The sequence below is a fragment of the Paroedura picta genome, chromosome 3, assembly GCF_049243985.1.
Source record: "Paroedura picta isolate Pp20150507F chromosome 3, Ppicta_v3.0, whole genome shotgun sequence".
Classification (NCBI taxonomy): Eukaryota; Metazoa; Chordata; class Lepidosauria; order Squamata; family Gekkonidae; genus Paroedura; species Paroedura picta.
In genome coordinates, this window is record NC_135371.1 from 161,845,425 (window position 1) to 161,871,211 (window position 25,787).

At 49.8% G+C, this 25,787-nt stretch overlaps 1 protein-coding gene across 4 annotated transcripts; it reads left to right on the top strand.

Annotated features, from left to right (window-relative positions):
• The first annotated feature begins 8,139 nt into the window (after positions 1-8,139).
• On the top strand, positions 8,140-23,220 carry LOC143833370 (retinol dehydrogenase 16-like). 4 transcript variants are annotated; one of them, XM_077329100.1, is made up of 5 exons: positions 8,140-8,360; positions 13,456-13,782; positions 16,188-16,446; positions 18,486-18,649; positions 20,582-23,220. In XM_077329100.1, exons 2-5 carry the CDS (start codon positions 13,473-13,475, stop codon positions 20,797-20,799), a joined length of 951 nt encoding a protein of 316 aa, XP_077185215.1. In that variant the 5' UTR covers positions 8,140-8,360; positions 13,456-13,472; the 3' UTR covers positions 20,800-23,220. The 4 variants fall into 4 exon arrangements, with proteins under 4 accessions (XP_077185215.1, XP_077185217.1, XP_077185216.1 ...); XM_077329102.1 differs by having other exon boundaries at positions 8,145-8,505; XM_077329101.1 differs by lacking the exon at positions 8,140-8,360 and adding an exon at positions 8,724-9,041.
• Positions 23,221-25,787: the final 2,567 nt, after the last annotated feature.

Here is a 25,787-nt window from a genome sequence, read left to right on the forward strand (position 1 = left end):
CTTAATCAAAAGCTTCAAGCTAATGAAAATTTTTTATCATGGAATACAGCTGGGCGGGTTGGTTCACACTCTGTCTTCATATACAGGTGTTCCTTTCTTACAGTATGACCTTGATACCGTCATCCTACAAGGGATGTAATTGGCAGGGGATGTAGATCACAAATTAGATGCAAGTATGGAAGAAAAATATAAATTGGTGGGCTCAATTCCTGCCAGTTTTGTTCACATATATTGATATAACTAGCTGTATCTCCAGGCATTGGAGGATAGCCATGGTTGTTCTTTTCTTTTCTTTTTGAAGGAGCCCAAGAACTATAGGCTCATTAGCCTCTTGAATAGTGTAAGTAAGTGATATTTGAGACATCTTTTAGATTAATTAGAAAACTAAATAGAACAAGAAGATGTTATTCTTCTAGAACAGGCAGATTTCAGAGAAGATCAACAGCTGAACATTGTCCTTATTGCATCCTTTCACAACTTTTTACTATTGAGAAACCCCTGAAACATTCCTCAGGCTTCGAGAACCCCTAGAAGTGGGATGATTGTGCAGAAAATGGTTGGGAAGCAGAGCTGTGGACACGCCCACCTTGGGCCCCTCCCCTTCCCACTCTCTCCAGGCCCATCCTTTGCCATTGGTGGAGACAGGTCAACATGACCATATATGGTCATATCACCCAATAAATGTTTAACAAATTTAAAAAATATATTCAAAATTAATTAACTCCCGCCCATTCAGGGTTGTCAAGAAACCCTGGTTGAGAAAGGCTGCCAGAATCAGAGTACCTTTATTGGCATAAAATTGCAAAGCATAAAACAAAAATTTCAAACAGTTCTAGATGTTTGAATTTAAAATTGCCAGTAAAAACGTTGCTACTTTTATAATAGTTGCTGAGTCCCTCACATTTAGTATCATTTTAATCCAGTGTTTCTCATTAACACTGCTGAATTTAAATTTCTTCAGATAATTAGCTAATATTAGCGTTAGCTAATAAACCTGCCTTATTGAGAAGTATTCTGCTCAGGATTGACATTTTCACATGCTGCCTTTATTGATTTAAAGGCAACGTTTGATTCAATTTTGTGGCCAAGACTCTCGGAAAAATTTGAGGCCTCCGATATTGATTAAGTGATTGTATTATCTTATTCGGTTATTATGTGAACAAACAACTCTTAGAGTTATTAATAATCTAAAAGGACTCCTTACTGATTAAATAAAGACACGTAAGGGAGTCACAGGGATGTCTTCTTGTGCCTTTGCTGTTTACCTTTTATATTAATGGTTAGTGAACTATGTGAAAGAGGATAAATTCCATCTACCAGAACTTGCTTCTCAACATCTAGCAATATCGATATATGCAGATGCCATTGCTCTCTTACCCAGATCCCGGATGGGAGTCGAAGAGCATTAAATCATTTCACTGATTACTGTGAAAATAAACATCTTGTAATTAATGCTGATAACACCAAAGATATATCTTGCTAGACAGCTAATCTGGAAAGAGTTATTGTCAATGGTGTTTCATCAGACTGGAGAGAGGTGAGTAGCGGGGTACCTCAGGGCTCGGTGCTCAGCCCGGTACTTTTTAACATATTTATTATTGATCTAGATGAGGGGGTGGAGGGACTACTCATCAAGTTTGCAGATGACACCAAATTGGGAGGACTGGCAAATACTCCGGAAGATAGAGACAGAGTTCAACGAGATCTGAACACAATGGAAAAATGGGCAAATGAGAACAAGATGCAATTTAATAAAGATAAATGTAAAGTTCTGCATCTGGGTCAGAAAAATGAAAAGCATGCCTACTGGATGGGGGATATGCTTCTAGGTAACACTGTGTGTGAACGAGACCTTGGGGTACTTGTGGATTTTCACAGTCAGAGTAGTTCAACAGTGGAATAGGCTGCCTAAGGAGGTGGTGAGCTCCCCCTCACTGGCAGTCTTCAAGCAAAGGTTGGATACACACTTTTCTTGGATGCTTTAGGATGCTTAGGGCTGATCCTGCATTGGGCAGGGTGTTGGACTAGATGGCCTGTATGGCCCCTTCCAACTCTTTGATTCTATGATTCTAACAGTGTATATTAACATTTTTCTGATTAAATCAGGCTTTTTAACCAGGCTTTCATGAAACCCTGGGATTTCTTGATAGTCCTGAGTTTCCCAAATGGCTGGGCGTTAATATTTTTAAAATATATATTTTTTATTTGTTAAATATTTATTGGGTGATTTGAACATATATGGTCATTTCGACCCACCCGCTCCCAAAATGATCAATGATGGACCTGGAGGGGGTGGGGAGGGGAGGGATCCCAGGTGGGCATGTACACAGCTCTGCTTCCCAACCATATTCTGCATGATTGTGACACTTCTGGGGTTTCTCAAAGCCTGAAGGATGTTTCAAGCGGTTCTCTAGGTAGATAAACTGTTGTTGATTGTTAAATTACACTGTTCCATTACAAGTTCTCACTGTTAAATATGTTTATACTAGGGAGAAAGCCTGATGCAGCCCTAAATGCTTCCCACCTCCTCAAACACCTGTTTCATGGTACCCACAAAAGGAAGATTCCTGATTTCCATGACATGAAGGCTGATATAAACTTTCATCACCTAGGTAATGAATGGACATACTGTGGCCTAGAATCTCTTCGCTCTCTTAAGCAATACACATGCTTCTTAAAACCAAGCTGTGAGTATTTCCTTGATCCATCTGGGTCTTTCAGATAATAACATCTTTTAAGTAGACATGACAGATGTTTATGTCCATGATGGAATTTCAACCTCTTTGATATCTGTCTGTACTGGTCAAATATTGGCAAATACTGCCGGAGGCAAGTATATTGCATCAAAAGCTAGAGGTAACAATAGATTATTTTAACTTGACATCTATTTAATCAATGTAATCAGTTGAGGCCAAACCACACTTCCTGTGATGAAACAATGTGCCCTGATGCTATTAGGAAACATCATGAAACTGGAACATGGTATACAAAATTGGTACAATTGGGAGGTTTATAAATGGAAATAATTAAAGATATATAAAATGAGAGTGGATTAGGGTAACCAGGGCGGAGAAACAGCACCCTATGTTAAAATTTCCTGTCACTGCTTTTGTGAAAAGAACCCTGTAATAGCCTACCCCTACCTTTCACTTCCAGAAATTATAAACCACCACCTGTGGATACCTCATTTTGATTCATGATTTGCTACTGAACAATGTTTTGTATTGACTCCTCAGTGTGAACAATGGGGCCTTCAGAAATGGTTGTATCCAACCCATACAACTCCATTTGAGCCTTGTGCTTATAATTTCAGTAGTGCTACATGGGTATGGATTCAATTGAATGATGATGCCTCCAGAATAATACACAATGGAAGAGGGTGCATTTGTGTCATGTCAATAAAATCAGGTCTACTGGGAGGATGGAAATGTAACTAACCCCCCAGTCAAAGAATGTAGATGTAATGTGTCTCAAATTCATAGAGCTGCTATATATTATATGGCAATTAATTATGAAACTAAAACTTTAGGTTGGGAAGCTAAAGAGTGGAAGGTCACTTTCCCTCTAGGATCTGATGTGAGTTCTATAGCTCAATTATTATGGAGGAGTGACCAGGTTCAGTCCAAATTGCAGGCCCGATCCAAAGATGGTAAATGTATGATTTTGAAAATTAAACATGAACCAGCTGAATTAGTTAGAATGACCCATGATATTGAGGAGATAACCACTCATCATTGGTGGGATATTTTCTCCGTATGGAGCCCCACCATGATCAATATTTTAAATTTGGCCTGGCACTCAGTTATGGTGTTTTTAGTTGCAATGTTTATCTTATTGACTTTAACGTGTATTCTGTATATTAAAGTCAAACGATTGTATGTAAAAGTACAAGCACTTGGTAGTAGTGACCATGTGATTTTGGAATTTTCAACTGCGAGAAAGAGAAAACATTTACGTAGTTGGGTATATAGACTAGACTTCAGGAAAGCAGATTTTAACAAGGGTATCTTGGGAGAGTCCCGTGGTCAGAAAAACTTTAAAAGATGGGAGTCCAGAAGGGCTGGGAGTTTCTTAAAAGTGAAATACTAAAGGCTCAATCACAAATAATTCCCTTGAGAAGAAAAGATGGAAGGAGCCTAAGGAAGCCAGGATGGCTCCATAAGCAGCTGTCAAATGATTTGAGGAATAAAAAAGGCATGTAGGAAATGGAAGGAAGGCCTTATTACCAAGGATGAGCATAAACAAATAACCAATGATAGTAGGGAGAGAGTTGGAAAAGCTAAAACTCAATATGAGCTTAGGCTAGCAAGAAGTACTAAACATAGCAAAAAAAGGCTTCTGGGTATGAGTAATATGTCATCAACCTCCTTCCTCACTTCTTCCTGTAGTAGGGGAGGGGAGGGGGAGTTTCACCATGTTGGAATCTTTTTTGTCTTTTGCCACGAGCTGATTCGCAAGTGGCGGGGAATAAATCAAAATCATCACCACCACCACCACCATTGTCATCATCAAAATTCTTCAGTTATATTTCAAGTAAGAAAAAAAGTTGGGACTCTGTAGGACCACTGTGAGGAAAAGAAAGGGAGACAACAGATGAGGAGGAGAGGGCTGAGCTGCTTAACTCCTATTTCTCCTCAGTCTTCTCTTGTGAGGGAAATAGTGATCAACGTGGCAAAAATATATAACAACGGGGGGGGATGAGAATGGTGGCCTAGGATCACTGTGGGGGCAGTCTACTAGCACCTAGGTGTAAACTGCACGGAGCTTTTATTCCAACCCCAGATCGATTCAGTCCCTGCCCTCTACACAGAATGCGATTCCCGTTTGGATTTGGGGCAATTTAAATTTTCCTTCTGCAGCAAGAAGGATTGATCCGGAGTGACCCCACCTTTATTGTGCAATATCTCAGAGTGCTGTTAATCCTCAATATCCGGATTGGGAAAGAAAGCTCCATGATAGAGAACCTCTGATAGGCTACACCTGGTCGTGTGACACACTTGCCTTAAAGGAGAAGCCTTTCTGTAGGTCCTGGATTTTTCCTCCCTCCTCTGCCTTTTTCGATCCTCTCCCCCTCCCCTCCAAGAAAAGAAGGAGGCTCCCTGCCTGGCTCCTCTCCCCGCCCCCTTCAAGAAAAGAAAGAAAGAGGCTTGGCTCCCCCCCACCACCTTCCGAGCCTCCCTAACCATGTGCAGAAGACTTTCCTGTTTCAATGGGGAAGGGGGGGGGAGAGAGGAAGACCCGAGTTCAAAGCGATCTGAATTCAACAGGATTGACAATGGAATAAACAAAGTAAGTGCAGACTTTGCCCTAGTTTCTTTAAATGAAACCAAGTCTTCTGGGCCAGATGAACTGCATCCAAGGGAACTAAAAGAACTTGAAGATGTCCATGGATCCTTATCCATGGATGACAAATACCTGAAATGAGAAGTGAGAGATAGATGTTATCTATCCAACTTGGTTTATGTTTCTCGTTAATCATAAAAAGGTACCAATTAGCTGGGTAGGGGAGCTCAGTATAGATCTGGCACCAGATGCTATACATCTTGGGCCCATCTCTGCTATCACACACTGGGGCTCCTTAGAGCTGATAAAGAGATTAGAGATGTCTTGCAAGGTGTGTGCAAACTGTGATATTGTAACATCCATATTACAACAGCCTGCTAATTATCTGTACACCGCCCGTGGCGCCACGGGCGCCACGGACTAAATAAAAGAGTAAGCCCTTGGAAGGCGGGCTGTGTCCGGGATGAGGAAGGGTGCCGATTGGCCCCTTCCCCCAGACAGACTATTGGAGGGACCAATCGGCAGGCGCAAAGCGCCTGCCGATTGGTCCCTCCAATTCCTTCCCGGAGCAACTGCGAGCCGTGCGCAGCGCGGCTCGCAGTTGCTCCTTGGCTGGCGGCCTGACGCCTCGGGAGGCGCGAAGCGCCTCCCGAGGGGTCAGGCCGCTGGCAAGGGAGCACCCGCCAGCCGGGCGTAGCGCGGCTGGCGGGTGCTCCCTGCCCGGCGGCCTGATGCGGCCGGAGGCGCGAAGCGCCTCCCGCCGCATCAGGCCGCCGGCTACTGAGTCCCCGGCAGCCGCACGCTGCCCGGCCGCTGGGGGCTCCCTGGGCGGCGGCCTGACGCGGCGAGAGGCGCGAATCGCCTCTCGCCGCGTCAGGCCGCCGCCCAGGGAGCCCCCAGCGGCCGGGCAGCGTGCGGCTGCCGGGGACTCCCGTCCGTTCTGCCAGCCAGCCGCCAACGACGCAAACAAGCCGCCAGCCAACCGCTGCCGCCGCCAGCCAGCCCTCGCCGCCGACAGCCACTCGCTGCCGCCGACAGCCAGCCCTCGCCGCCGCCAGCCAGCCGCCGCTGCCACAGAAAATGGCCGCCGCCGCCAGCCAGCCGCTGCCCCCGCAAGCCAGCCCTCGCCGCCGCCGCCAGCCAGCCCCTGATGCCGCCGAAAATGGCCGCCGCCGCAAGCCAGCCGCTGCCCCCGCCAGCCAGCCGCCGCCGCAGCCAGCAAGCCAGCCGCCGCCGACGACAATGGCCGAAAATGGCCGAAAAGATCCCCCGCCGCTGCCGTCAGCCAGCCGCTGACGCCGAAAATGGCCCCCGCCAAACATCGCCGACCTCCGCAAATGGCCGCCGCCGCCTCCAGCTAGCCGCCGCCGCCTCCACCCAGCCCAGGATGCCCCGCCGCCGCCGCCGCCGCCGCCGCCGCCCGCCAGCCCTCAATGACGCCTCCGGTAAGGTTCGCTGCTTTTCTGCTTGCTGCCCTTTCTCCTTGCTACCCTTCCCTTCCCATTCTAGCGCCCATTGTATTGGAATTACAATGGGCTCTTTTCCTAGTAAGTAATAAATCACAACACTACCTTTCCACAACTATGCCTATAGTTTCCAAATCCTCGTAAAAAGAACCATTGCAACCTTGATGGGAACAAGGAGATCTGGACACTGGAACTGGAAGGGGGACAAGAGCAAGGTTCATACTTGAAACAGAGGAGGTGGCTCACATCAACCTCATGAATTTGCAAGGAGAAAGAGGATCTGGAAGGAAGGATAATTGTCCAACTGGCATTCATTTGGCAACAGCGACAGGCCTTCCAGGAACGCTAATTAAAATATGAAGTATTTAATTCCACTGTATGGTTTACGATGAAAGATGTAGAGCAGGGATGGACAAACTGTGGCTCTCCAGAAGTCCATGGACTACAGTTCCCATGGGCCGGAGAGCATGGACCGCTCCCTGGAGCTGGGACTCCACTATGAGGGCTGTTGTTCCGTGAGCAGATTCCTTCTGATGCGCACAGGTCCTGTCATTCTGCTCTGGGGCCTGCCATTGGAGAACGCCCGTGGCACTCTCAGAGGGCGCCTCGTTTCAGGCCCAGACCCTCTGACCCTCATGGAAAACCCATTCTACCTTTTCTTTGCCACTTTTTAAATTCACTGGCAGTCTTCAAGCAAAGGTTGGACACACAGTTTTCTTGGATGCTTTAGGATGCTTTGGGCTGATCCTGCGTTGAGCAGGGGGTTGGACTAGATTGGCGATCCCCAACCTATGGGCCGTGGACCACATGTGGTCCGTCGACTAATTGGAGGTGGGCCGCGAAGGACGCCTTCTCTCCCCCCCCCCCCCCGGCCCTTTACAACCCACTTCGGGTGTCATTGTCTCCCATCACTCCCAGATGGGACTATCTCGTTGCAGAGAAACAAGCTCAGGGTTCCCATTGATTTGTCATTGTCATGAGTTAAAATTTCCATGAAAATAAAATGTTCCTTATGTTCATCGTTGTGGCGTGTCTGTATCTTATTTTGAAGGGATGTTTAAACATTACCATAGCGATCAGAGAGCGTTGGGGCAGTGGTTGAGAGTAGAGGAGTAAACTACCCCCCCCCCGGGCCTCAGTAAAATTGTCAAGCGTTGAGTGGTCCCCGGTGATAAAAAGGTTGGGGACCACTGGACTAGATGGCCTGTGTGGCCCCTTCCAACTCTATGATTCTCTGATTCTAATAATAGAGCCCATGCAAGTCAATTGGCATTCGTGCCTCTCATTCTTTCCAACGGGTCTGAGTTCCGGCACCTCCCAGGGTTTCCACCGGGCATTCTTGTCATTCGCTTTGTCCATCCCTCCCCAGGCTCCACCCCCGAGATCTCTCGGCATTTCCCCACTCCGTCCTGGCAATCCGATTCGGGTCGCACTTTCCTTCTCCTCGGGAGTCTCCCGCCCCCAGCTGTTTAAAAAGAAGGCGAGGCAGACTCCCTGCGGGCGGTCACCCGACCTCGTGCAGAGGCGCGATCTTTTGGCGAGGAGAACAGCGTCGGTGACGCTCCAAAACTTCCCACGATCCTTCGGAAGGCCAATCCCGTCCGCGCAAGGGTGAGCCCCTTGGCCGCCGGAGTCAGATGCGCTCCCCTGGCCTGAAAAGCGCAAGGCAGCCGCTCTGCGGAGCGCCGCAGACCAAGCCGGGCGTCCTCCTCGCCCGTGGCCGCCAGCAGGCCGAATCGCTCCGGAAAGCTGCGGAGTAAGGAGCCGGCCAGCCGCCTGTTGCGCCGCGGGGAGCTTTGGCCGGGGAGTTGTGACTCCAGCTCGGCGCTCAGGATCGGGGGCGGGCCGCGGTTCCCGGGGGGAGGGGGGAGGCGGGGTCCCAAAGTGGCGTGGTGGGCGGCTCTGGCGAGGGACGCACGGAGGGAGGCAGGGAACGACCTCTCTTCTGGAGGTCTGTAATGACTTTAGGGCCCGGCGGGAGAAAGTGGCAAGCGGGACACTTGCTGGAGACGCCCCCGGCTCGACTCCTGGCGTCCGAGGCGCGAAGTTCCGTGCAAAACAGCGTCGCTGCTGCTGCTGCTGCTGCTGCTGCTACTTTGTTTTGCTGGCCGGCTTGGATTTCTGCCCTAAGGGGGACGGAAAAGGCGGAAGCCTCCTTTAACCGTTGCGTGCTTGGGCGCCTGCGAGCCGGACCGACGTGTCTTTTTTGCCCGGGGGCCCGAACTAGGTTGGAAGGGGCAGGCGTCGGGGATCGCGATCATTTCCTCGCTTATCGGTGCGCCCAGCGGTGAGGTAGGTGCGCCGGGGCAAGGTGCGGCCGCCCTGTCGCAAAAGGGATCCTGCGGAGCTGGAAAAAGGACACGCAGGGGCCCCAGGGGTAGTCAAACTGCGGCCCTCCAGATGTCCATGGACTGCAATTCCCATGAGCCCCTGCAAGCAGGGCTCATGGGAATTGTAGTCCATGAACATCTGGAGGGCCGCAGTTTGACTACCCCTGGAGCCAAAGGCAACTGTGATGATCAAGGGCAGGGGTAGTCAACCTGTGGTCCTCCAGATGTCCATGGACTACATTTCCCATGAGCCCCTGCCAGCGTTTGCTGGCAGGGGCTCATGGGAATTGTAGTCCACAAAGACCTGGAGGACCACAGGTTGACTACCCCTGAGGGCAGGGGTCCCCAACCTGAGGCCACTGATCTCTTTCTGTGGAGTCCTCCAACCTGTTTGTCTGCTGCTGTCACCCTCAGGGCATTTTCCCTCAGACCCATACTGTTCCTGCCCCAAGAGGCACCATCGACTGCTGTTCATCCTGTTCTAACTTTTTTTCCGAAGACATTTGCAAAGAAATCTGTAGTCTGTCCCGACAGATTGTAGTCTGCCCTGCCAGTACTTGTCTCTCTATTCTATATGGAGCTAATTCAGATTTCTAGGTGTTCTGGAATGGCTTAGGGATGCAATTCCAGCAAATTGCACTTTTGCTATGTGTGTTTTATGGATCTGTTGGAAACCGCCCCGAGCCAACTTGCCAAGAGGAGCAGTGAATAAATCCCCAAATAATAATAAAAACAGTGATCTAAGTCCCGTCAACTAACTTCAGAGAAAGTAGGTGGTGCAGGGGAGGAAAAGCAGAGAAGAAGAAACAGCAGTGTAGTAGGGCAGTGGTTCTCAACCGTTTTTCGGCTGGGGACCGGCAGGGCAACTGCCCCGCCTGCGCAGCGCACATGCACGATTTCGCCCGCGCAGCGCGCATCTGCGCATGTGCGGCCTGATTCCCTCTCCCCGCCCTCCCGCAGTAAGAAGCTTCCCAGGCCGCAAGCTTGCGGGGGGGGGGCGGGGAGAGGGAACCGCGGCCTGGCGCCCTGGCCTTTGCGGCCCGCCAATGGGCCGCGGCCCGCAGGTTGGGGACCACTGAAGTAGGGAAAAGGTATTATCTTTCACTATCAGTGCCCTCTCTTGTTTTGCACACTAGCTCCAAGAGCACAGAGTGCTGGTGCATACGAGAATGCGGCTTGTGTACTTACAGAGAGCCAGCATGGTGCAGTGGTTAAGACAGAGTGGTAGACTCTAATCTGGGGAACCGAGTTCGATTCCCCACTCTTCCTCCTCTGCTGGGTGACCTTGGTTCAGCCACAGTTCTCTCAGAGCTCACTTGGCCCCACCTACCTCATAGGTACCTGTTCAGGAAAGAAGAAGGGAAAGAGATTGTAAACTTGATGCAGTTGGTTTCTCTTTTCTCAGCAATGGGGGAAGGTTGAGAAATTCCTGGCATGTGTGAATGCCTTCTCCTAAAATGGCATTGGCTTCTTTTTATTACTACTACTACTACTACTACTACTACTACTACTACTACTACTACTACTATTTAAAGATGCTAATAAACAGTGTGTTAAATCATTTAATCATTACTAGAGATCAAGTGTGGCTTAGTGGTTTGCTGGGCTGAGATGAGGGAATGCTTGGTCCAAACCCCCTAGGGTTGCCAACCTCCAGGTGGTGGCTGGAGATCTCCTGGGATGACAATTGATCTCCAGGCGACAGTGATCGGTTCACCTGCTTTGGAAAGTGTACTATGTGGCATTAAACCCCCAATTAAGTCCCTCCCCTCCCATCTTCCTCAGGCTCCAACCCCCAGATATCTCCATATTTCCCAGCCCAGAGCTGATAATCCTACAAATTCCTCTGCTCTGCTGTGTAGTCACCTTCAGCCTGTCACCATCTGAGGGCCAAAGTACACAATATGTTTTATTAATTCATCTGGTTTCCCCACAGCCACATAACACATGTGGGAAACATAGTTTTGTGGGGGTCCCATTTGGGACTGGCCTCCTTCCTTTGCACAGTTTTCCTGAGCGAAAATGTTTCCTGAGGAGAATTTATCTGTCCACGTTTACTACTTACCTTTTCTGCTAATTTATTATGAGGGATAAAATGGAGGGAATGCCATATGTAAGGACAGGACCAAAATGCAGTCAATAGATTGGGAAGTTCAAAGGGGAAAATCGGTGTGAATTATTAACTTGGGGAAGGTGAAAGGGCTGAGGCAGCTGCTTTTTGTAACATTTCGCAAGACTTCTGCAGGATGGTCATGGAACTCAAGGGCTCTCTTTATGTCACAATGCTAAATTTCTCACATAGGGCTATTTCATGTACCTGGAAAAACAAGTTCCAGCTCTGAGTGCTTGGCAGAAAGTCCCGGATTCAGTTTTGAGAGACTGTAAGCATTTTTTGCATTAAATTCGCGTCTCCTATTTAGATCAGATTATTTTGAGAAATATTTAAAACGTCACTTTTTAAAGGAAAAAAAATGGAGACTCGTCTACACAGGGACGAGTCTCCATTCTGCATTGATTATTGCTGCAAAACCAAAAGTTCTGGTTTCCCTTCTTGACCTCTATTTCTCCTTCCTTGTCACCAGCAGGCTTCATGCCAAGTTCTCAGTGACTGTTGTATCACCATAGAGCAGGCTTTCTCAAACAAGGTTTTGTAGAACTTGGGGCTTCTTGACAGCCCTGGAAGGGTTTTTCCAAACAGGTGGGAGTTCATTAATTTTTAATATATTTTGGGATGATCATATGTGGTCATGTCAACCTGCCTGTCCCCTCCCAGGATGGCCAGTGATGGGTCTGGAGGGGATGGGAAGGGGAGGGTTCCCGGTGGGCATGTACACAGCTGTGCTCCCTAACCATATTCTGCATGGTTGCACCACTTCTGGGCTTTCTTAAAGCCTGAAGAAGGTTTTACGGGTTTCTCAATGGTAAAAAAGTTGTGAAAGGCTGTCATAGAGCTTAGCAGTATAGCTGAGACAGACGACACAGAAACTTGCACCTTTCCTTTCACGTTTTCTCCCAAACTCACTTTATCTTTCGGGAAATGCTAAGCCAGGTTCTGAGAAACCAGCCACTGAGCTGGGGAAACCTGGAAGGTTAGCAGAAGCACAGATAAATCCTGCTGCTGTTTGCCTAGTGTTGCCAAATCCAAGTTAGAGATTTATTTGAAGATTCAGGGGATGGAAGCTTGAAAGGATAGGGTCTAGGGAGGGGAGAAATCTCTGTGGGGTGTAATGCCACAGAGTCCGCCCTCCCAAGCAGCCATTTTCTCCAAGGAAACAGATCTCAGTAGTTGGGAGAGAAGCTGTAATCCTGGGAGATCCCAAGGTCCCATCTGGAGGTTGGCAACCTGAGAATGGAAGCACGAAGCAAGTGGTCAGCATGGGATGCAACCTAGTTTGAGAAACCTGAGGTCGGACAAACCATCAGCATGCAGAGATTTGTTAGCCTGGAGTTTTCCTTGCTGAAGCCCCATTTGGCAGGGAAGGAAAAATCCCAGGCACCTAATGAAAGCAATAGAGATACAGAGGGGCTGAAACAGCCTTATCTTTCCTTTGCTCTGATTGGTCTACGGAGGGCCAGGTGAGTGTTGGTCCAGAGAGGCTATTAGAGGAGGCCATGTTCTCTGTGCCTCTTCCTCAGTAGGGCGCTGGGCCACCGATATAGTCTGAGAAGAACCTGAGGCTGGTTGGGCCAAGGGGACCAGTGGAAACAGCTGCATCTTGTTGTCTTTTGTCCTACTGCAGAAAAGCAAGGCTCCCTCTTTGTGTCTCTCTAACTCAGAGGTCCCCGCCCTTTAGGAGCCTGCAAGCACCTTTGGAGTTCTGTCACAGGGCAGTGGACACAATCACAGAATGGCTGTGGCAGGAGGCAACGCCAACCACAAAATGTCAAAGAGCAAGTCTATATATAAGCAACTCTAATTGCAACTTGTCAATCGACATTAGAAGAAGCTTGTTGAACGGGACAAGTTTTAATCTGCACAGCAGATGGTAAGCCCTGCTGGGCAAAAAGCCCCACGCAGTATTCTGCGAGTACAAGGAAAGGTATCAGCAGATGCTGCAGTCCCCAGGGGGCCCGTGTTGGGGCCCCCGCTCTGGCTCAGTTTTAAACGAGGCAAAATATTACCCCCTGCTGTACAATTACCCATGGCCTCTGAGCCTTTTTTTGAACAGTGCTGCAGCCCATGCAAAGCAATCTCTGCACATCGGAGATGGGTGTGTTTTTTGTCTGAGGGCCATGGATGACCGGGAAAGGGAGGGGGGGGGGTCACAGCTTGCCTAAGACAGAAGCAAAGTTTGACTTCTGACATCTCAGTGTCTGGACTGCTGCAGTGTGCTCTCTAAATCTGGTCTCCCCTACTTCTTACTCTTCTCTTTCAGCGGTAGCAAGCCTGGCCATGTACCTTGCAGCCGTCCTGGTGGTCCTCTATCTCCTGTTCCGATGGTATCGTGAGAAGCAGAGGGTCAGCAACTTGACGGAGAAATACGTCTTCATAACGGGCTGCTGCTCTGGGTTCGGGAACCTCCTGGCCAGACAGCTGGATGCGCAGGGACTTCGTGTGTTGGCAGCTTGTTTCACACCGGAGGGAGCGGAGAAGCTAAAAGCCAGTGCATCGGAACGACTGCAGACCACCCTCTTGGACGTCCGCAGCACTGAAAGCGTGGCCAGAGCCACGGAATGGGTCAAAAGCCAGGTTGGCGACAAAGGTTAGACTGGAAGAATGTGGAGGTCCTCAAAGTCCTTGGGTTTTCTGAGTAGCTCTTTCTTGATGGAGCAAACGCATTTTTCATTCCACCCCGTTCTCCCTGGCAGCTTATGGGGAGGCTGTTGCCTTTTTACCTTTACAGCACTTGGCCAGATGAGGGATTTCATACTAGCGCATCATCTTGGGTGCCTTGTACCATGGTGCAGAAGGAAGCAGGTGAAGCAATGTGGAAGTTGTGTCGAGATGTGGACACTTCCGGTGATGTGCCAAAGCATCGCCAATCAGATCAGACCAAGTTGTCTGTCTTTGCTTGTTAAGGATGGATTCGCAGCACGACCTCTCCTTTCTTGTCACAGGTGCATTTCTCAGTCCCCTCCCCCTTGCTCAGTCCCCTCCCCCTTCTAAACTCTGGAGCCCATGGTGGTGCCCCACACTCTTTGTGACCCCCCGCCCCAGAAATGCATTTTGAGGCTGTAGGAGGGAGGAGTTGTGTCTTGCATGATGAGCGCATCTCGTGCATAATGCTTAGGATCCCTCCTTGTGACTTCAGCAGAAACACTTCAGCATGTTGGCAGGGGCTCATTGGAATTGGAGTCCATGAAGATCTGTAGAACCTCAGTTTTGCCACCTCTGCACTACACCATGCTGGATCTCAATTAGCCAGTCTTTATCCAGTGCTGGATAATGATAGTTCTCTCTCATAGGCTGTCTTTTCCTTTCCAGCAGACAGACCCACTGGCGTGCTGATTGCAGGGCAGGGGTACGGTCTGCCTTGGGTGCAACTTGCAAAAGGCCCTTGAAACCAGCATCAAGCTGCATCCAGCCTTTCCTATTATTGTTGAAAAAATGCAGTCGTGGCTGCCGCTAGGAGCGCTTCTCAACAACTGAGCCAGCAGGCTGGTTGCTGCTATGTGAATTGCCAGCCTGCGGTCATTTTCTCCGAGAGTCTAGACCAGGAATTCCGAACCAGGAGTTCATGGACCCCTGGGGGTCCGTGGGAGCTCCGGGGGGAGTCCTTGGCCTTTCACCTCCTGCCTTAATAGATTCAGCTGCAAGCTAGGGAACTGGTCGTTTCCATTTAAAGCAAGCCTACTGGATGGGGGATACGCTTCTAGGTAACACTGTGTGTGAACCTTGGGGTACTAGTGCATTGTAAACTAAACATGAGCAGGCAGCATGATGCAGCGGTAAAAAAGGCGAATGCCATTTTGGGCTGTATCAACAGGGGCATCACATCAAAATCACAAGATGTCATAGTCCCATTGTATACGGCACTGGTCAGACCACACCTGGAGTACTGTGTGGAGTTCTGGAGGCCTCACTTCAAGAAGGACATAGATAAAATTGAAAGGGTACAGAGGAGAGCGACGAAGATGATCTGGGGCCAAGGGACCAAGCCCTATGAAGATAGGTTGAGGGACTTGGGAATGTTCAGCCTGGAGAAAAGGAGGTTGAGAGGGGACATGATAGCCCTCTTTAAGTATTTGAAAGGTTGTCACTTGGAGGAGGGCAGGATGCTGTTTCTGTTGGCTGCAGAGGAGAGGACACGCAGTAATGGGTTTAAACTTCAAGTACAACGATATAGGCTAGATATCAAGAAAAAAAATTCACAGTCAGAGTAGTTCAACAGTGGAATAGGCTGCCTAAGGAGGTGGCGAGCTCCCCCTCACTGGCAGTCTTCAAGCAAAGATTGGATACACACTTTTCTTAGATGCTTTAGGATGCTTTGGGCTGATCCTGTGTTGGATTAGATGGCCTGTACGGCCCCTTCCAACTCTATGATTCTATGATTCATTTCTCCACCCCCAAGCGTGAGTCTTCTTGTCATGCACCTGGGAGGGGGGCGCTGCCTGCACTTATTTCAAGCTTAAACAACCTTCTGTCTCTCAGTCTTCATCAAGCCTGTCTATCAACATGGGTGGTGATGTCACTTCCGGGAGCATGGCAGGGAGGTACGGCCAGCTGACGTCACTTCCGGGGCTCCTCGAAACTGGAAAAATTATTTCAGGGGCTCCTTCATGGTTAAAAGGTTGGAAAAGGCTGGTCTAGCCTTCCTCTCTTCCTTTCCTTGTGCCCAGCTCAGCCAGGTCTTGCAAAGCAGTCATTGGGGTATTGCAGCAAGATACAAGAAGTCCCTCATTCAGTTTCTCCCCTTTTCCAAACTTTTCATTCCTATCTCCCTTTGCCTATTTTTTCTGTCCCCCCCCCCCCCAATTTTCAATTCTTGATCTCGAGACCTCAGGCCTATCTCTCACGTTGACAACAGTGTATTTAAGAGAAGTCGAGTAGTAAACCAGGTTGATATTGCGAACAGAAGGACGAACCTGTTTCGGCATTGCCTGCTGTGCCCCAAAGAAGGCAGTGCTCACAATGTGTATCTTTTGTGTCCTCGATCTCTCCTCTCAGGGCTCTGGGGATTGGTGAACAATGCAGGCATCTCTGTCCCAAGCGGTCTGAATGACTGGATGACCAAGGAAGACTTCAAGACGATTATGGACGTCAACTTTTTTGGTCTGGTGGACGTGACGATACACATGATACCTATGTTAAGGAAAGCCAGAGGGAGGGTGGTCAACATGTCCAGCATCATGGGGCGGGTCGCCTTCGTTGGAGGTGGCTATTGCCCTTCGAAATATGCCGTGGAATCTTTCTCTGACAGTCTCAGGTAATTGCTACGAGCCTATTACAAGCCCAGATCAGTGGAGGAAAGGGGGGGGCTTAAGAAAAAGGGTTTCATTCTGTTGTCATGGCAGTAGAAAAGAGAGGAACTCTGGGTGACTGAAGAGGTCTCCCAATAGCTTCAAGCCTGCCATTGCCAATAGGGTGGTGATCCCTGCCCTAGAGAGGTACATCTGGCCTCAACCGGGGCCGGGGCCTTCTCTGTCCTGGCCCCTACCTGATAGAATAGCTGAGGCCCTGTCAGAACTGGTTCACTTCCGCAGGGTCTACAAGGCGGAGTCCTTCGGCCGGGCATTTGGTTGGGGCCAATGAGGACATAACATCTATCAGCCCCCCACACACACACACAAACACACCCCCTGAATGTGAGAAGCAGCTAGTGGGCAGGACATCAGAAGCACCAACAGAAGCCAGCTGGTTTAATTGGTTTATGGTTTTATACGGAATTGTATTTAATGTTATTGCTTTATTGATATACTAGGATGTAAGGTCCGCTGTAGGCCCAATACAGCGGGCACTAGTGGGCCAGCGGCTGGGTGTGGGAAGTCCGATACCCCTCCCGGTTGTGGGCCTGAGGGCCCCCCTCCCCACCGAGCCCAGCCTTCCCCTCCCGCCCCCCCTTCCCCCCGAGTCTCTGGCTTCTGCGTGGGACTTGGAGCAGCCCCACGCTGAAGCCTCCCCCACGGTGGGCCTGCCCCGCCAACCTGCTGCCCCCCTCCCCCCTGAGTCTGGGACGGCTGGGATGGGCCAAGGAGCGCACAGCTCCCTATTGGTCCCTTGGCCTTGGACTGACACTTGGAGGGTTTTTATCAAGTTTTTATCCCGGACTCGCCCCACCCCTTTCTCCGCCCACTTACCCCTTACTGCTCTATTTCTACTGCTGCGGAGCGGTTTACAGATGTAGAATGGTTACATAGAATATTATAACAATTCAATAAGTAACAATCATAATATAACATGGCATAACATCATCATAACATGACAACCAGAACAGTATTTTAACAGAACAATAACAATGACAATCACTGGGCAGGTCAGATTGTTCAGTCATGGAAGGGCGTCTGGGTGGGGGAGGCCAGCAGATGTTTAGAGTCTGTTGGCCTCACACAAATGCCTGGTGGCAGCATTTGAACAATCGCCATCAGTAAGTGTGCAGATTTCTGCTTTTTGCGGATTAACTTCCTTCTCCGTGCCTCATAGCAAAGTAGTCTTCCCTGATTGGCCAGGGTGTAAGTTCAAAGACTTCCTGGTTGCAAGGTTTGTCTTAAAGTGACTGCGCACCAGAAGCCCTAACTCCTCTCAGCAGAGATTTGCCTCTTGGATTTATTTCTGCAGTCTCTGCTGTCTCCAATCCTGGCCCCCCCCCCTTCAAGAAAAGAAAGAGGCTCCTGCTGCACTTGGCTCCCCTCCCTGCTCTGAGCTTCCCCAATCAAGTGTAGAACACTTTCTGTTTCAATTGGAGGAGAGGGTGTAGAGGAAGACTCGAGTTCAAATCGATCTGAATTCAGCAGGATCCACAATGGAAGAAAACAAAGTAAGTGCAGAATCAGCCCAGTCTCAGTTCTGCTCTGCTCGAAGTAACGCAAAAAACCTAACTTCATAGAGGCGAGTGGCTAAGTCTCTTGCAGCCAAAGGAATGGGCGTCCAGTGGCAGCTTAGAGAGGAACAAAATTTATTCCAGTTTAAGCATCATTATGAAATCAGTTCATTTTGCTCTATTTCATTTGTACTCACAAGAACCCTGTTAAGATGAGCTAGGGCTGGGAGTGTCGGACTTGCGCAGTGCGCTTTGGCTTGGTTCGGCTGCTTCGGCAATCACCGAAGCCCGAGGTGGCCAGTGCCGCTGCATGGAGAGGAGGGGCTCCGGCTGGCGCACTGCCGCCGTCCCTCCGCTCTGCCCCCTACAAGCCACTTCGGGCTTCAGTGATCACCGAGGCAGCCGAACCGAGCCGAAACGCACAACCCTAGTTCTGATGTTCCAAGGACCACGGTGACCCAGTGCTTCTTGGTTGTCCTGGTTTTCAGACGAGAGAATGCATGCTTTGGATTGAAGGTCTCCTTGATAGAGCCAGGCTTCTTCAAAACTGCCGTCACGGATGTAAAGATCGTGACCGACAATGCCAGGAGCCTTTGGGAACGGCTCCCGGATGAAACCAAGAGAGCGTACGGGGAATCTTTTCTCGAGGCATGTGAGTACCATAGAATCATAGAGCTGGAAGGAACCTCATCTAGTCCATTGGTCCCCAACCATTGGTCCCCAGTTTGGTGTAGTGGTTAGGAGTGCGGACTTGTAATCTGGCATGCCGGGTTCGATTCTGCGCTCCCCCACATGCAGCCAGCTGGGTGACCTTGGGCTCGCCACGGCACTGATAAAGCTGTTCTGACCGGGCAGTGATATCAGGGCTCTCTCAGCCTCACCCACCCCACAGGGTGTCTGTTGTGGGGAGAGGAATGGGAAGGCGATTGTAAGCCGCTTTGAGCCTCCTTCGGGTAGGGAAAGGCAACATATAAGAACCGACTCTTCTTTTAGTAATATCAGGGCTCTCTCAGCCTCACCCACCCCACAGGGTGTCTGTTGTGGGGAGAGGAATGGGAAGGCGACTGTAAGCCGCTTTGAGCCTCCTTCGGGTAGGGAAAAGCAGCATATAAGAACCAACTCTTCTTCTTCTTCTTCTTCTTATGGTTGAAGACCGGCTCCGGGGGAGGGGAAGAGCCGGTGCCCCGGGTGCTGCACATGTGCGTTAGTGATCCCTGGTGGTGAAAACGTGCATGCGCAGAGCAGCCACGTATGTGCGTTTTCACCACCTGGGGGCACTAACGCGCACGCGTGGCAGCTCCACGCATGCGCGTTTGTGTCCGCCAGCGTGCCGGCGGCCGAGACTGCCTCTTCCCCCCCCTCTCGCAGCAAGAAGCTAGCCGGGCTGCGCGGCCGCTACTCTCACAGCCTGGTGAGCTTCTCGCTGCGGGGGGGGGGAGAGGCAGGCGTGGCCGCTGTCGGCCTGTTACCGAGGCCTTCACGGCCCGTTACTGGGCCGCGGACCAAGGGTTGACGGCCCCCCGATCTAGTCCAACCCCCTGCACTATTCAGGACACAACACTATCGCTCACCCATTGTAACCTGCCGTCCGCCCATCTTTCTGAATGTTGGTGCTTCTTTAAGCACACTCGAGAGTTTTCTTTTGGATGCCACGTAGTAAAGTGTCTAAGAATGGGGTTGCTATGTGTTCTGCTGTAAAGTATCAACAAATGAGTTTGCTATGTGTTCTGCACCTAGTCGTTGTAAACGAGATTTCTCCTTGTTTGACTTGGCCTTACCGAGTTGCAACTGATCTCTAAGGCCTGCTTGCTTGGATGCTTGTGTCCAAACCCCCAAATGCACATGTGTAGGACTGCAGTCTTAAGCGGAAAAGGAAGTCCTGCCCCAAGAGAAACAAAATAATGCAGTCTGTTTCTAGTTTTGCTGCAGCTATGCAGAGGGGGACAGAGTCCCTGTGGGAAGATGGAAGCCTCATCCACTAGAGATTTTAAGCACACACAAACCACAGTTTATGAAATTCTGATAGACATTGCTTGTAGACTCTCTGTAAGCACTAGAGCAGGGGTAGTCAAACTGCGGTCCTCCAGATGTCCATGGACTACAATTCCCAGAAGCCCCTGCCAGCGAATGCTGGCAGGGGCTTCTGGGAATTGTAGTCCATGGACATCTGGAGGGCCGCAGTTTGACTACCCCTGCACTTGAGTCCTCAATTTCAACTTCTAGTGGAAATCTGAGATTCTGTGGACACAGTGGCCCTCATTTGGATTGCCTGGGCTAGCCCTATCTTGTCAGATCTCAGAAGCTAAGCAGGGTCATTCTTGGTTTGTATTTTGATGGGAGACCACCAAGGAAGTCCAATGCAATGGTAAACCGCTTCTGAAGGACTCTTGCCTCTATAGCAGCTCCATGTCAGCTAGGACTTGGCAGCAAAGCAAAACCAAAGCTGAGGCCAGTTGTGTCTAGGAAAGTGTCTGGCTAGGTGGACATGAAGTTGTGTTGGAATTAATCCCTGTTTTGCTCCAAGGAAACAAAATTGTCTGGTGGCTGAATCTTTATCTCTCTCTTCCCCCCCCCTCCCCAATAGCTTGTGAAATAGCCAGCCAGATGCAAGCACACTGCAATCCCAAGCTCTCTCTGGTGACCGACTGCATGGAGCATGCGCTGACTGCCGTCCACCCTCGCACCCGCTACTCAGCCGGCTGGGACGCCAAACTCCTTTTCATCCCTCTGAGCTACTTGCCAACGTGGGTCCTAGACACAGTGCTACTTTGGTTATCCCCAGTACCAGCGTGTTGCAAGTAGGGGCATGAGACCGTTCCCTGTAAACAGCAGCGTTTGCAAAGGGGCTATGGAGCTTCTTGGTGGGATGCTCTAGAAATATTGCCAGCATTTAGAGAAATGCACTGTTTCAGGGACCAGGTAAGTGGTATTACGGTGCAGGAGCGGCTTCCTCATTGATCTTGTCATAGGGTATAAACAGGGCCAGTTTATTCATGTAGCACATGCCCAGCACTTCCAAGGGCCTCACATGGTGCCTTCTCATCCATGGATAAGGACTGTATCCTCTCTCTTCCTCAACCCGTCCCCTTTTCCCTCTTTAAGGACGCTTTGAGTGACACCCCGTTCCACTGGGGGGGGGGATCTGCCCCCATTCTGGCTGCTCCTGCCACAGTTGTGCTCTGCCAAGCCCCCAAGAATCCTTAAACTGGCTTTGGTGCAACAGACCCTGCAAATCCTTAAACCTGGGTGGAGTCTGCACGGAGCTTTTATTCCAATCCCAGGTCGATTCAGTCCCAGCCATCTCCACTGAATACGATTTCCATTTTGATTTTCTCCGATTTAAATTTTCCCTCTGCAACAAACATGATTGATCCGGAGTGACCCTACCTTTATCATGCAATATCCTAGAGTGGTTTTAACCCTTAATATTTGAAGAATCAGATTGAAAAAGCATGCGGAGCTCTGCCTACTTTGAATTGTTGCTGACTTCGTGGTAGAGAAGCCCTGATTGGACAAGGCTGCCCAGGTGAGAAGCTTGCCTTAAAGAGGAATCCCTAATTTCTCTCAGCAGAAGCTCCCAGAAGCCATCACCTCTGTCGGCAGAGATTTGCCTCTTGGTTTTCTTTCTCCTTCCTCTGCTGCCTCCAATCCTCTCCTCCCCCCCCCTTCAAGAAAAGAAAGAGGCCCCGGCTGTGCTTGACTCCCCCCTCCCCTTATGAACTTCCCTAACCATGTGCAGAACACTTTTCTGTTTCAATCGGGAGAAGAGGAGGTTTGCCTCTTGGATTTATTCCCCCTTCCTCTGCTGTCTCCAATCTTCCCCCCCTTCAAGAAAGAAAGAGGCTCCTGCTGTGCTTGGCTCCTCTTCCTGTTCTGAGCTTCCCCAATCAAGTGCAGAACAATGTCTGTTTCAATTGGGTAGGAGGGTGCGGAGGAAGATCAGAGTTCAAATCAATCGGGATTCAGCAGGATCCACAACAGAATAAACAAAGTTAGTGCAGAATCAGCCCTGGATAGGAAGACTTGGTTTTCAAACTGTCTCCCAGGCTAGCTTCCTGCTTTGGGATATTGTTGAGCCAGTGCCTTGATATCTCTCCCAGAGCATCTATAGTGGCAATCACACATGGGATGGCTGTGGTGCAATCGCCACACTGCAGTCATGTATTGCAACAAGATTATCTTGTCCGTGCAGAGAGAAACCCAGTTGCGCATGACTCCTTACAGCGCAGTGAGGTGAATGACACATGGATACCATCTTGGTCAGTGGCGTTTGGTTGCATTGTTAGAAAGAAAAGAATATCAGCGAATGGGTCCTCTTCTAGGCCCTGCCGACCACTAGCTTCCCTTTCCTTCGCTAGATGCCATAACCCTGCAGTTATAGGCAAGCCCTGTAGGGCTGAGTGGCCAATCCCCATGCCGCAGGGCCTTGCAGACCAATAGGGATGGATCAGCTGTTATGGCCACTGGGGGGAGGAGCCCAGTGGGATAATGGCTGGGCCTAGTTCACCCCTGCATCAGGCGGAGCATGGCATCGAAGTGGGGCCCTTTCCAGAAAGCCAGTGTGGTAGGGTGGTGGATTAGGACTTCGGTGACTTGGGTCTGTATCCCCCCCCTTCTTGCAAAGTGACCTTGGGCCCGTTCCCAAACTCTCAGCCTGTCCTACCTCACAGGGTTGTTGTGAGAGGACAGGAAGGGACAATGGCATATCCAGCCATCTTAGCTCAAGGGCCGATCAGAGGGCCAGCACGCCAATGCAGTAAACGAAATCTCTCCTTCCAGGATTCTCTAAACCAGGGGTAGTCAAACTGCGGCCCTCCAGATGTCCATGGACTACAATTCCCAGGAGCCCCTGCCAGCATTCGCTGGCAGGGGGCTCCTGGGAATTGTAGTCCATGGACATCTGGAGGGCCGTAGTTTGACTACCCCTGCACTAATTTGCCTTGGGTTTGAGCACCTTGATATTTCGCCTCCTACTCGTCTGTCTTCGTCTGTCTTCACTAAGCCCCACTTCTTGAGGGGGTTTGATTTTGTTGTTGTCCCTCTTTGAGTAATTTTTATGAAGTCGTGTTTTGATGCCTACTTGGGAAGTCCCACAAGTAGAAAAAAATTCCCTCTCTTACGTGTGGATGGATCAATTTGTACTGTTTGGGGTTTGGCATTTGAATGCTGATGTTGCAAATTGTATGCAGATCTGTTCACCTTATTAAAAATCCTTGCAAGAAATGTTTGTGGAAACTGTTGTTCAAGGACTGAGGAAGGGGAACTGGGTTGGTGATTGCACAGATGCTAGCCAACTGGTGCTAGCTTTTCCCTACTTCATACTGAACACTTTGCAGAAGCACTTTTCTGGAGTCCACCCCAAGGCCTAAAGAGTATACTCCGAATTAAACAAAATGAGTATACATTTCAGACACTCCTTGGCCACTGCTCTTAGTACTAATAGGGACGCCCATTTTTAAAATTGTCAGGGGGGGGCTAATGTCCGGGAGGCCATGGGAGGGGGGCGGTGTGGGATTGGAGACACTTGGTATCCCACTCCCTTCCCCAGAAGCAAGGAGGGCCGTGGGAGTACCGGGGCTGGGGCAGAACAGGCGCCCACTCTCCTGCTCCCTTTCCAAGAGGTCAGGAGGGCCACAAGGGCGGTGGGTCCACAGCACATGCCCAGCTTCCTGCCCCTTTCCCTGGAGGCCAGGAGGGCTGCAAGAGGGCACTTCCTGGGGTCCCAGCAGGGAGGGAGGAAGGCAGGGATCATGTCAAGCTGGGGATCGGGAGGAGAGGGCATTCCCTGCCGGCTGTGGTCATAGCCCCCCCCCCCATGCTTCCCAATGGCATGTCAGGCCATCTCAGCCCAAGGACCAATCAGAGGGCCAGCACACCACTGACCTCCTCCAATGCAGGAAACAGATTTTGATTTGGAGATGGAATAAAGTTACATTAGGGCATCGATCCAGGTTTTCTTCTCTCCCTTGTCCTTTCCCTCTTCACCGATGATTTATAATCTTTTATTATAAAGGAAGTTAGGACATCCACCAAATGATCTGTGTCATTTTTTTTACCTGGTGGAAATGGGAGGAGGAGAACTTGTATGGGGGGCCAGAATGGGAAGGATCATTACTCTACCCACCACCCACCCAAGCTTTGCTCCCTGGATCCTGGAAGCATTTGTACAGCACATTTTGAAGGAACAACCATAATAACTAGTTTCTCCCTGTTTCCAGACAGACCTCCATTTGTTCAAAGACTGCAGGGTTTTTTCCGGGTTATCCTTTTCCTTGCTGGGGGTTGGGTCTGTTCTGGATGTGTTTTGCTCTCCCCAGGGGTTGCTTTGATATATCATAGAATCATAGAACTATAGAGTTGGAAGGGGCCATACAGGCCATCTAGTCCAACCCCCTGCTCAACGCAGGATCAGCCCAGAGCATCCTAAAGCATCCAAGAAAAGTGTGCGTCCAACCTTTGCTTGAAGACTGCCAGTGAGGGGGAGCTCACCACCTCCTTAGGCAGCCTATTCCACTGCTGAACTACTCTGTGAAATTTTTTTCCCTGATATCTAACCTATATTGTTGGACTTGAAGTTTAAACCCATTAATGCGTGTCCTCTCCTCTGCAGCCAACGGGAACAGCATCCTGCCCTCCTCCAAGTGACAACCTTTCAAATACTTAAAGAGGGCTATCATGTCCCCTCTCAACCTCCTTTTCTCCAGGCTGAACATTCCCAAGTCCCTCAACCTATCTTCATAGGGCTTGGTCCCTTGGTCCCAGATCATCCTCGTCGCTCTCCTCTGTACCCTTCAAATTTTAGCCACGTCCTTCTTGAAGTGAGGCCTCCAGAACTGCACACAGTACTCCAGGTGTGGTCTGACCAGTGCCGTATACAATGGGACTATGACATCTTTATCGATTTATGTCAGCATAAAATAAAAGCCAAACGTAATGCAATCCAATAACAAATCAACCACTTGAGGCACCAAACACATGGGCAGAACAGCCCCCCCCCCAAAAAAAAAAACACACATGAAGAAATTGAGAATGTGGAAAAGTCCACAGATTATACCACTCATTGGCAAGTTGTTGGCAAGTCATGAGACTGGGGGCGGGGGGAGTTTGAAACATTTAGTAGCAGCATGTGCCTTTTCTCAGAACTGAGAGACTTAAAGTATGTAAGGTGTTAGTGTGAAATCTCCTAGTTTGAAATCTGTCTCTGATTAATTGCCACTTTCTTGGCAAAGGGGACTAAGCACATGGGCTCAGAAATCCTCTGTATATGCAGCTGCTTGAAAGAGTGATTGTTGCCAGGGACGCAAAGCGATACCCTACACACCCCATCTGTAAGGAAGGTGTGATCTTTGGTACTCCGGACAATCCTTTAGGCCAGTGGTTCTCAGCCTTCCTAAAGCCGCGACTCTTTAATACAGTTCCTCGTGTTGTGGTCACCCCAAACCATAAAATTATGCACGTGTTCTTTTGCAGAAATCAAACCGAAACTGACCAATGGAGTGAAGATGCACTGTTCACGATTGTATATAAATTAGTTTTTTTTCGCCCTGGGGTTTCTCAGTTCAGTTCTACCTCTTGTCCCACCATGCTGATCTCGCTCTCTTCCGCTGCTCCAGACAGGCGAACGCTCTCTCGATCTACCCCGCAAGGCTGTTGTGTGGACGGCACCACACCGGCCAAGCTACTGCGACTTCTGTGAAAAGGTCATTCCGACCCTCAAAGGGGTCCCAAACCCCCAGGTTGAGAACCACTGCTTTAGACCCAAGAGGCTTTGAATGAAGCAGTCAAGAAAA

Coding starts and splice junctions, on each gene's coding strand:
- LOC143833370 (XM_077329099.1), top strand. CDS start 11,391: ATGTACCTGGAAAAACAAGTTCCAGCTCTGAGTGCTTGGCAGAAAGTC. Junction 13,783..16,187: donor AAGCCAGGTTGGCGACAAAG/GTTAGACTGGAA, acceptor CTCTCCTCTCAG/GGCTCTGGGGATTGGTGAAC. Junction 16,447..18,485: donor TCTTTCTCTGACAGTCTCAG/GTAATTGCTACG, acceptor CCTGGTTTTCAG/ACGAGAGAATGCATGCTTTG.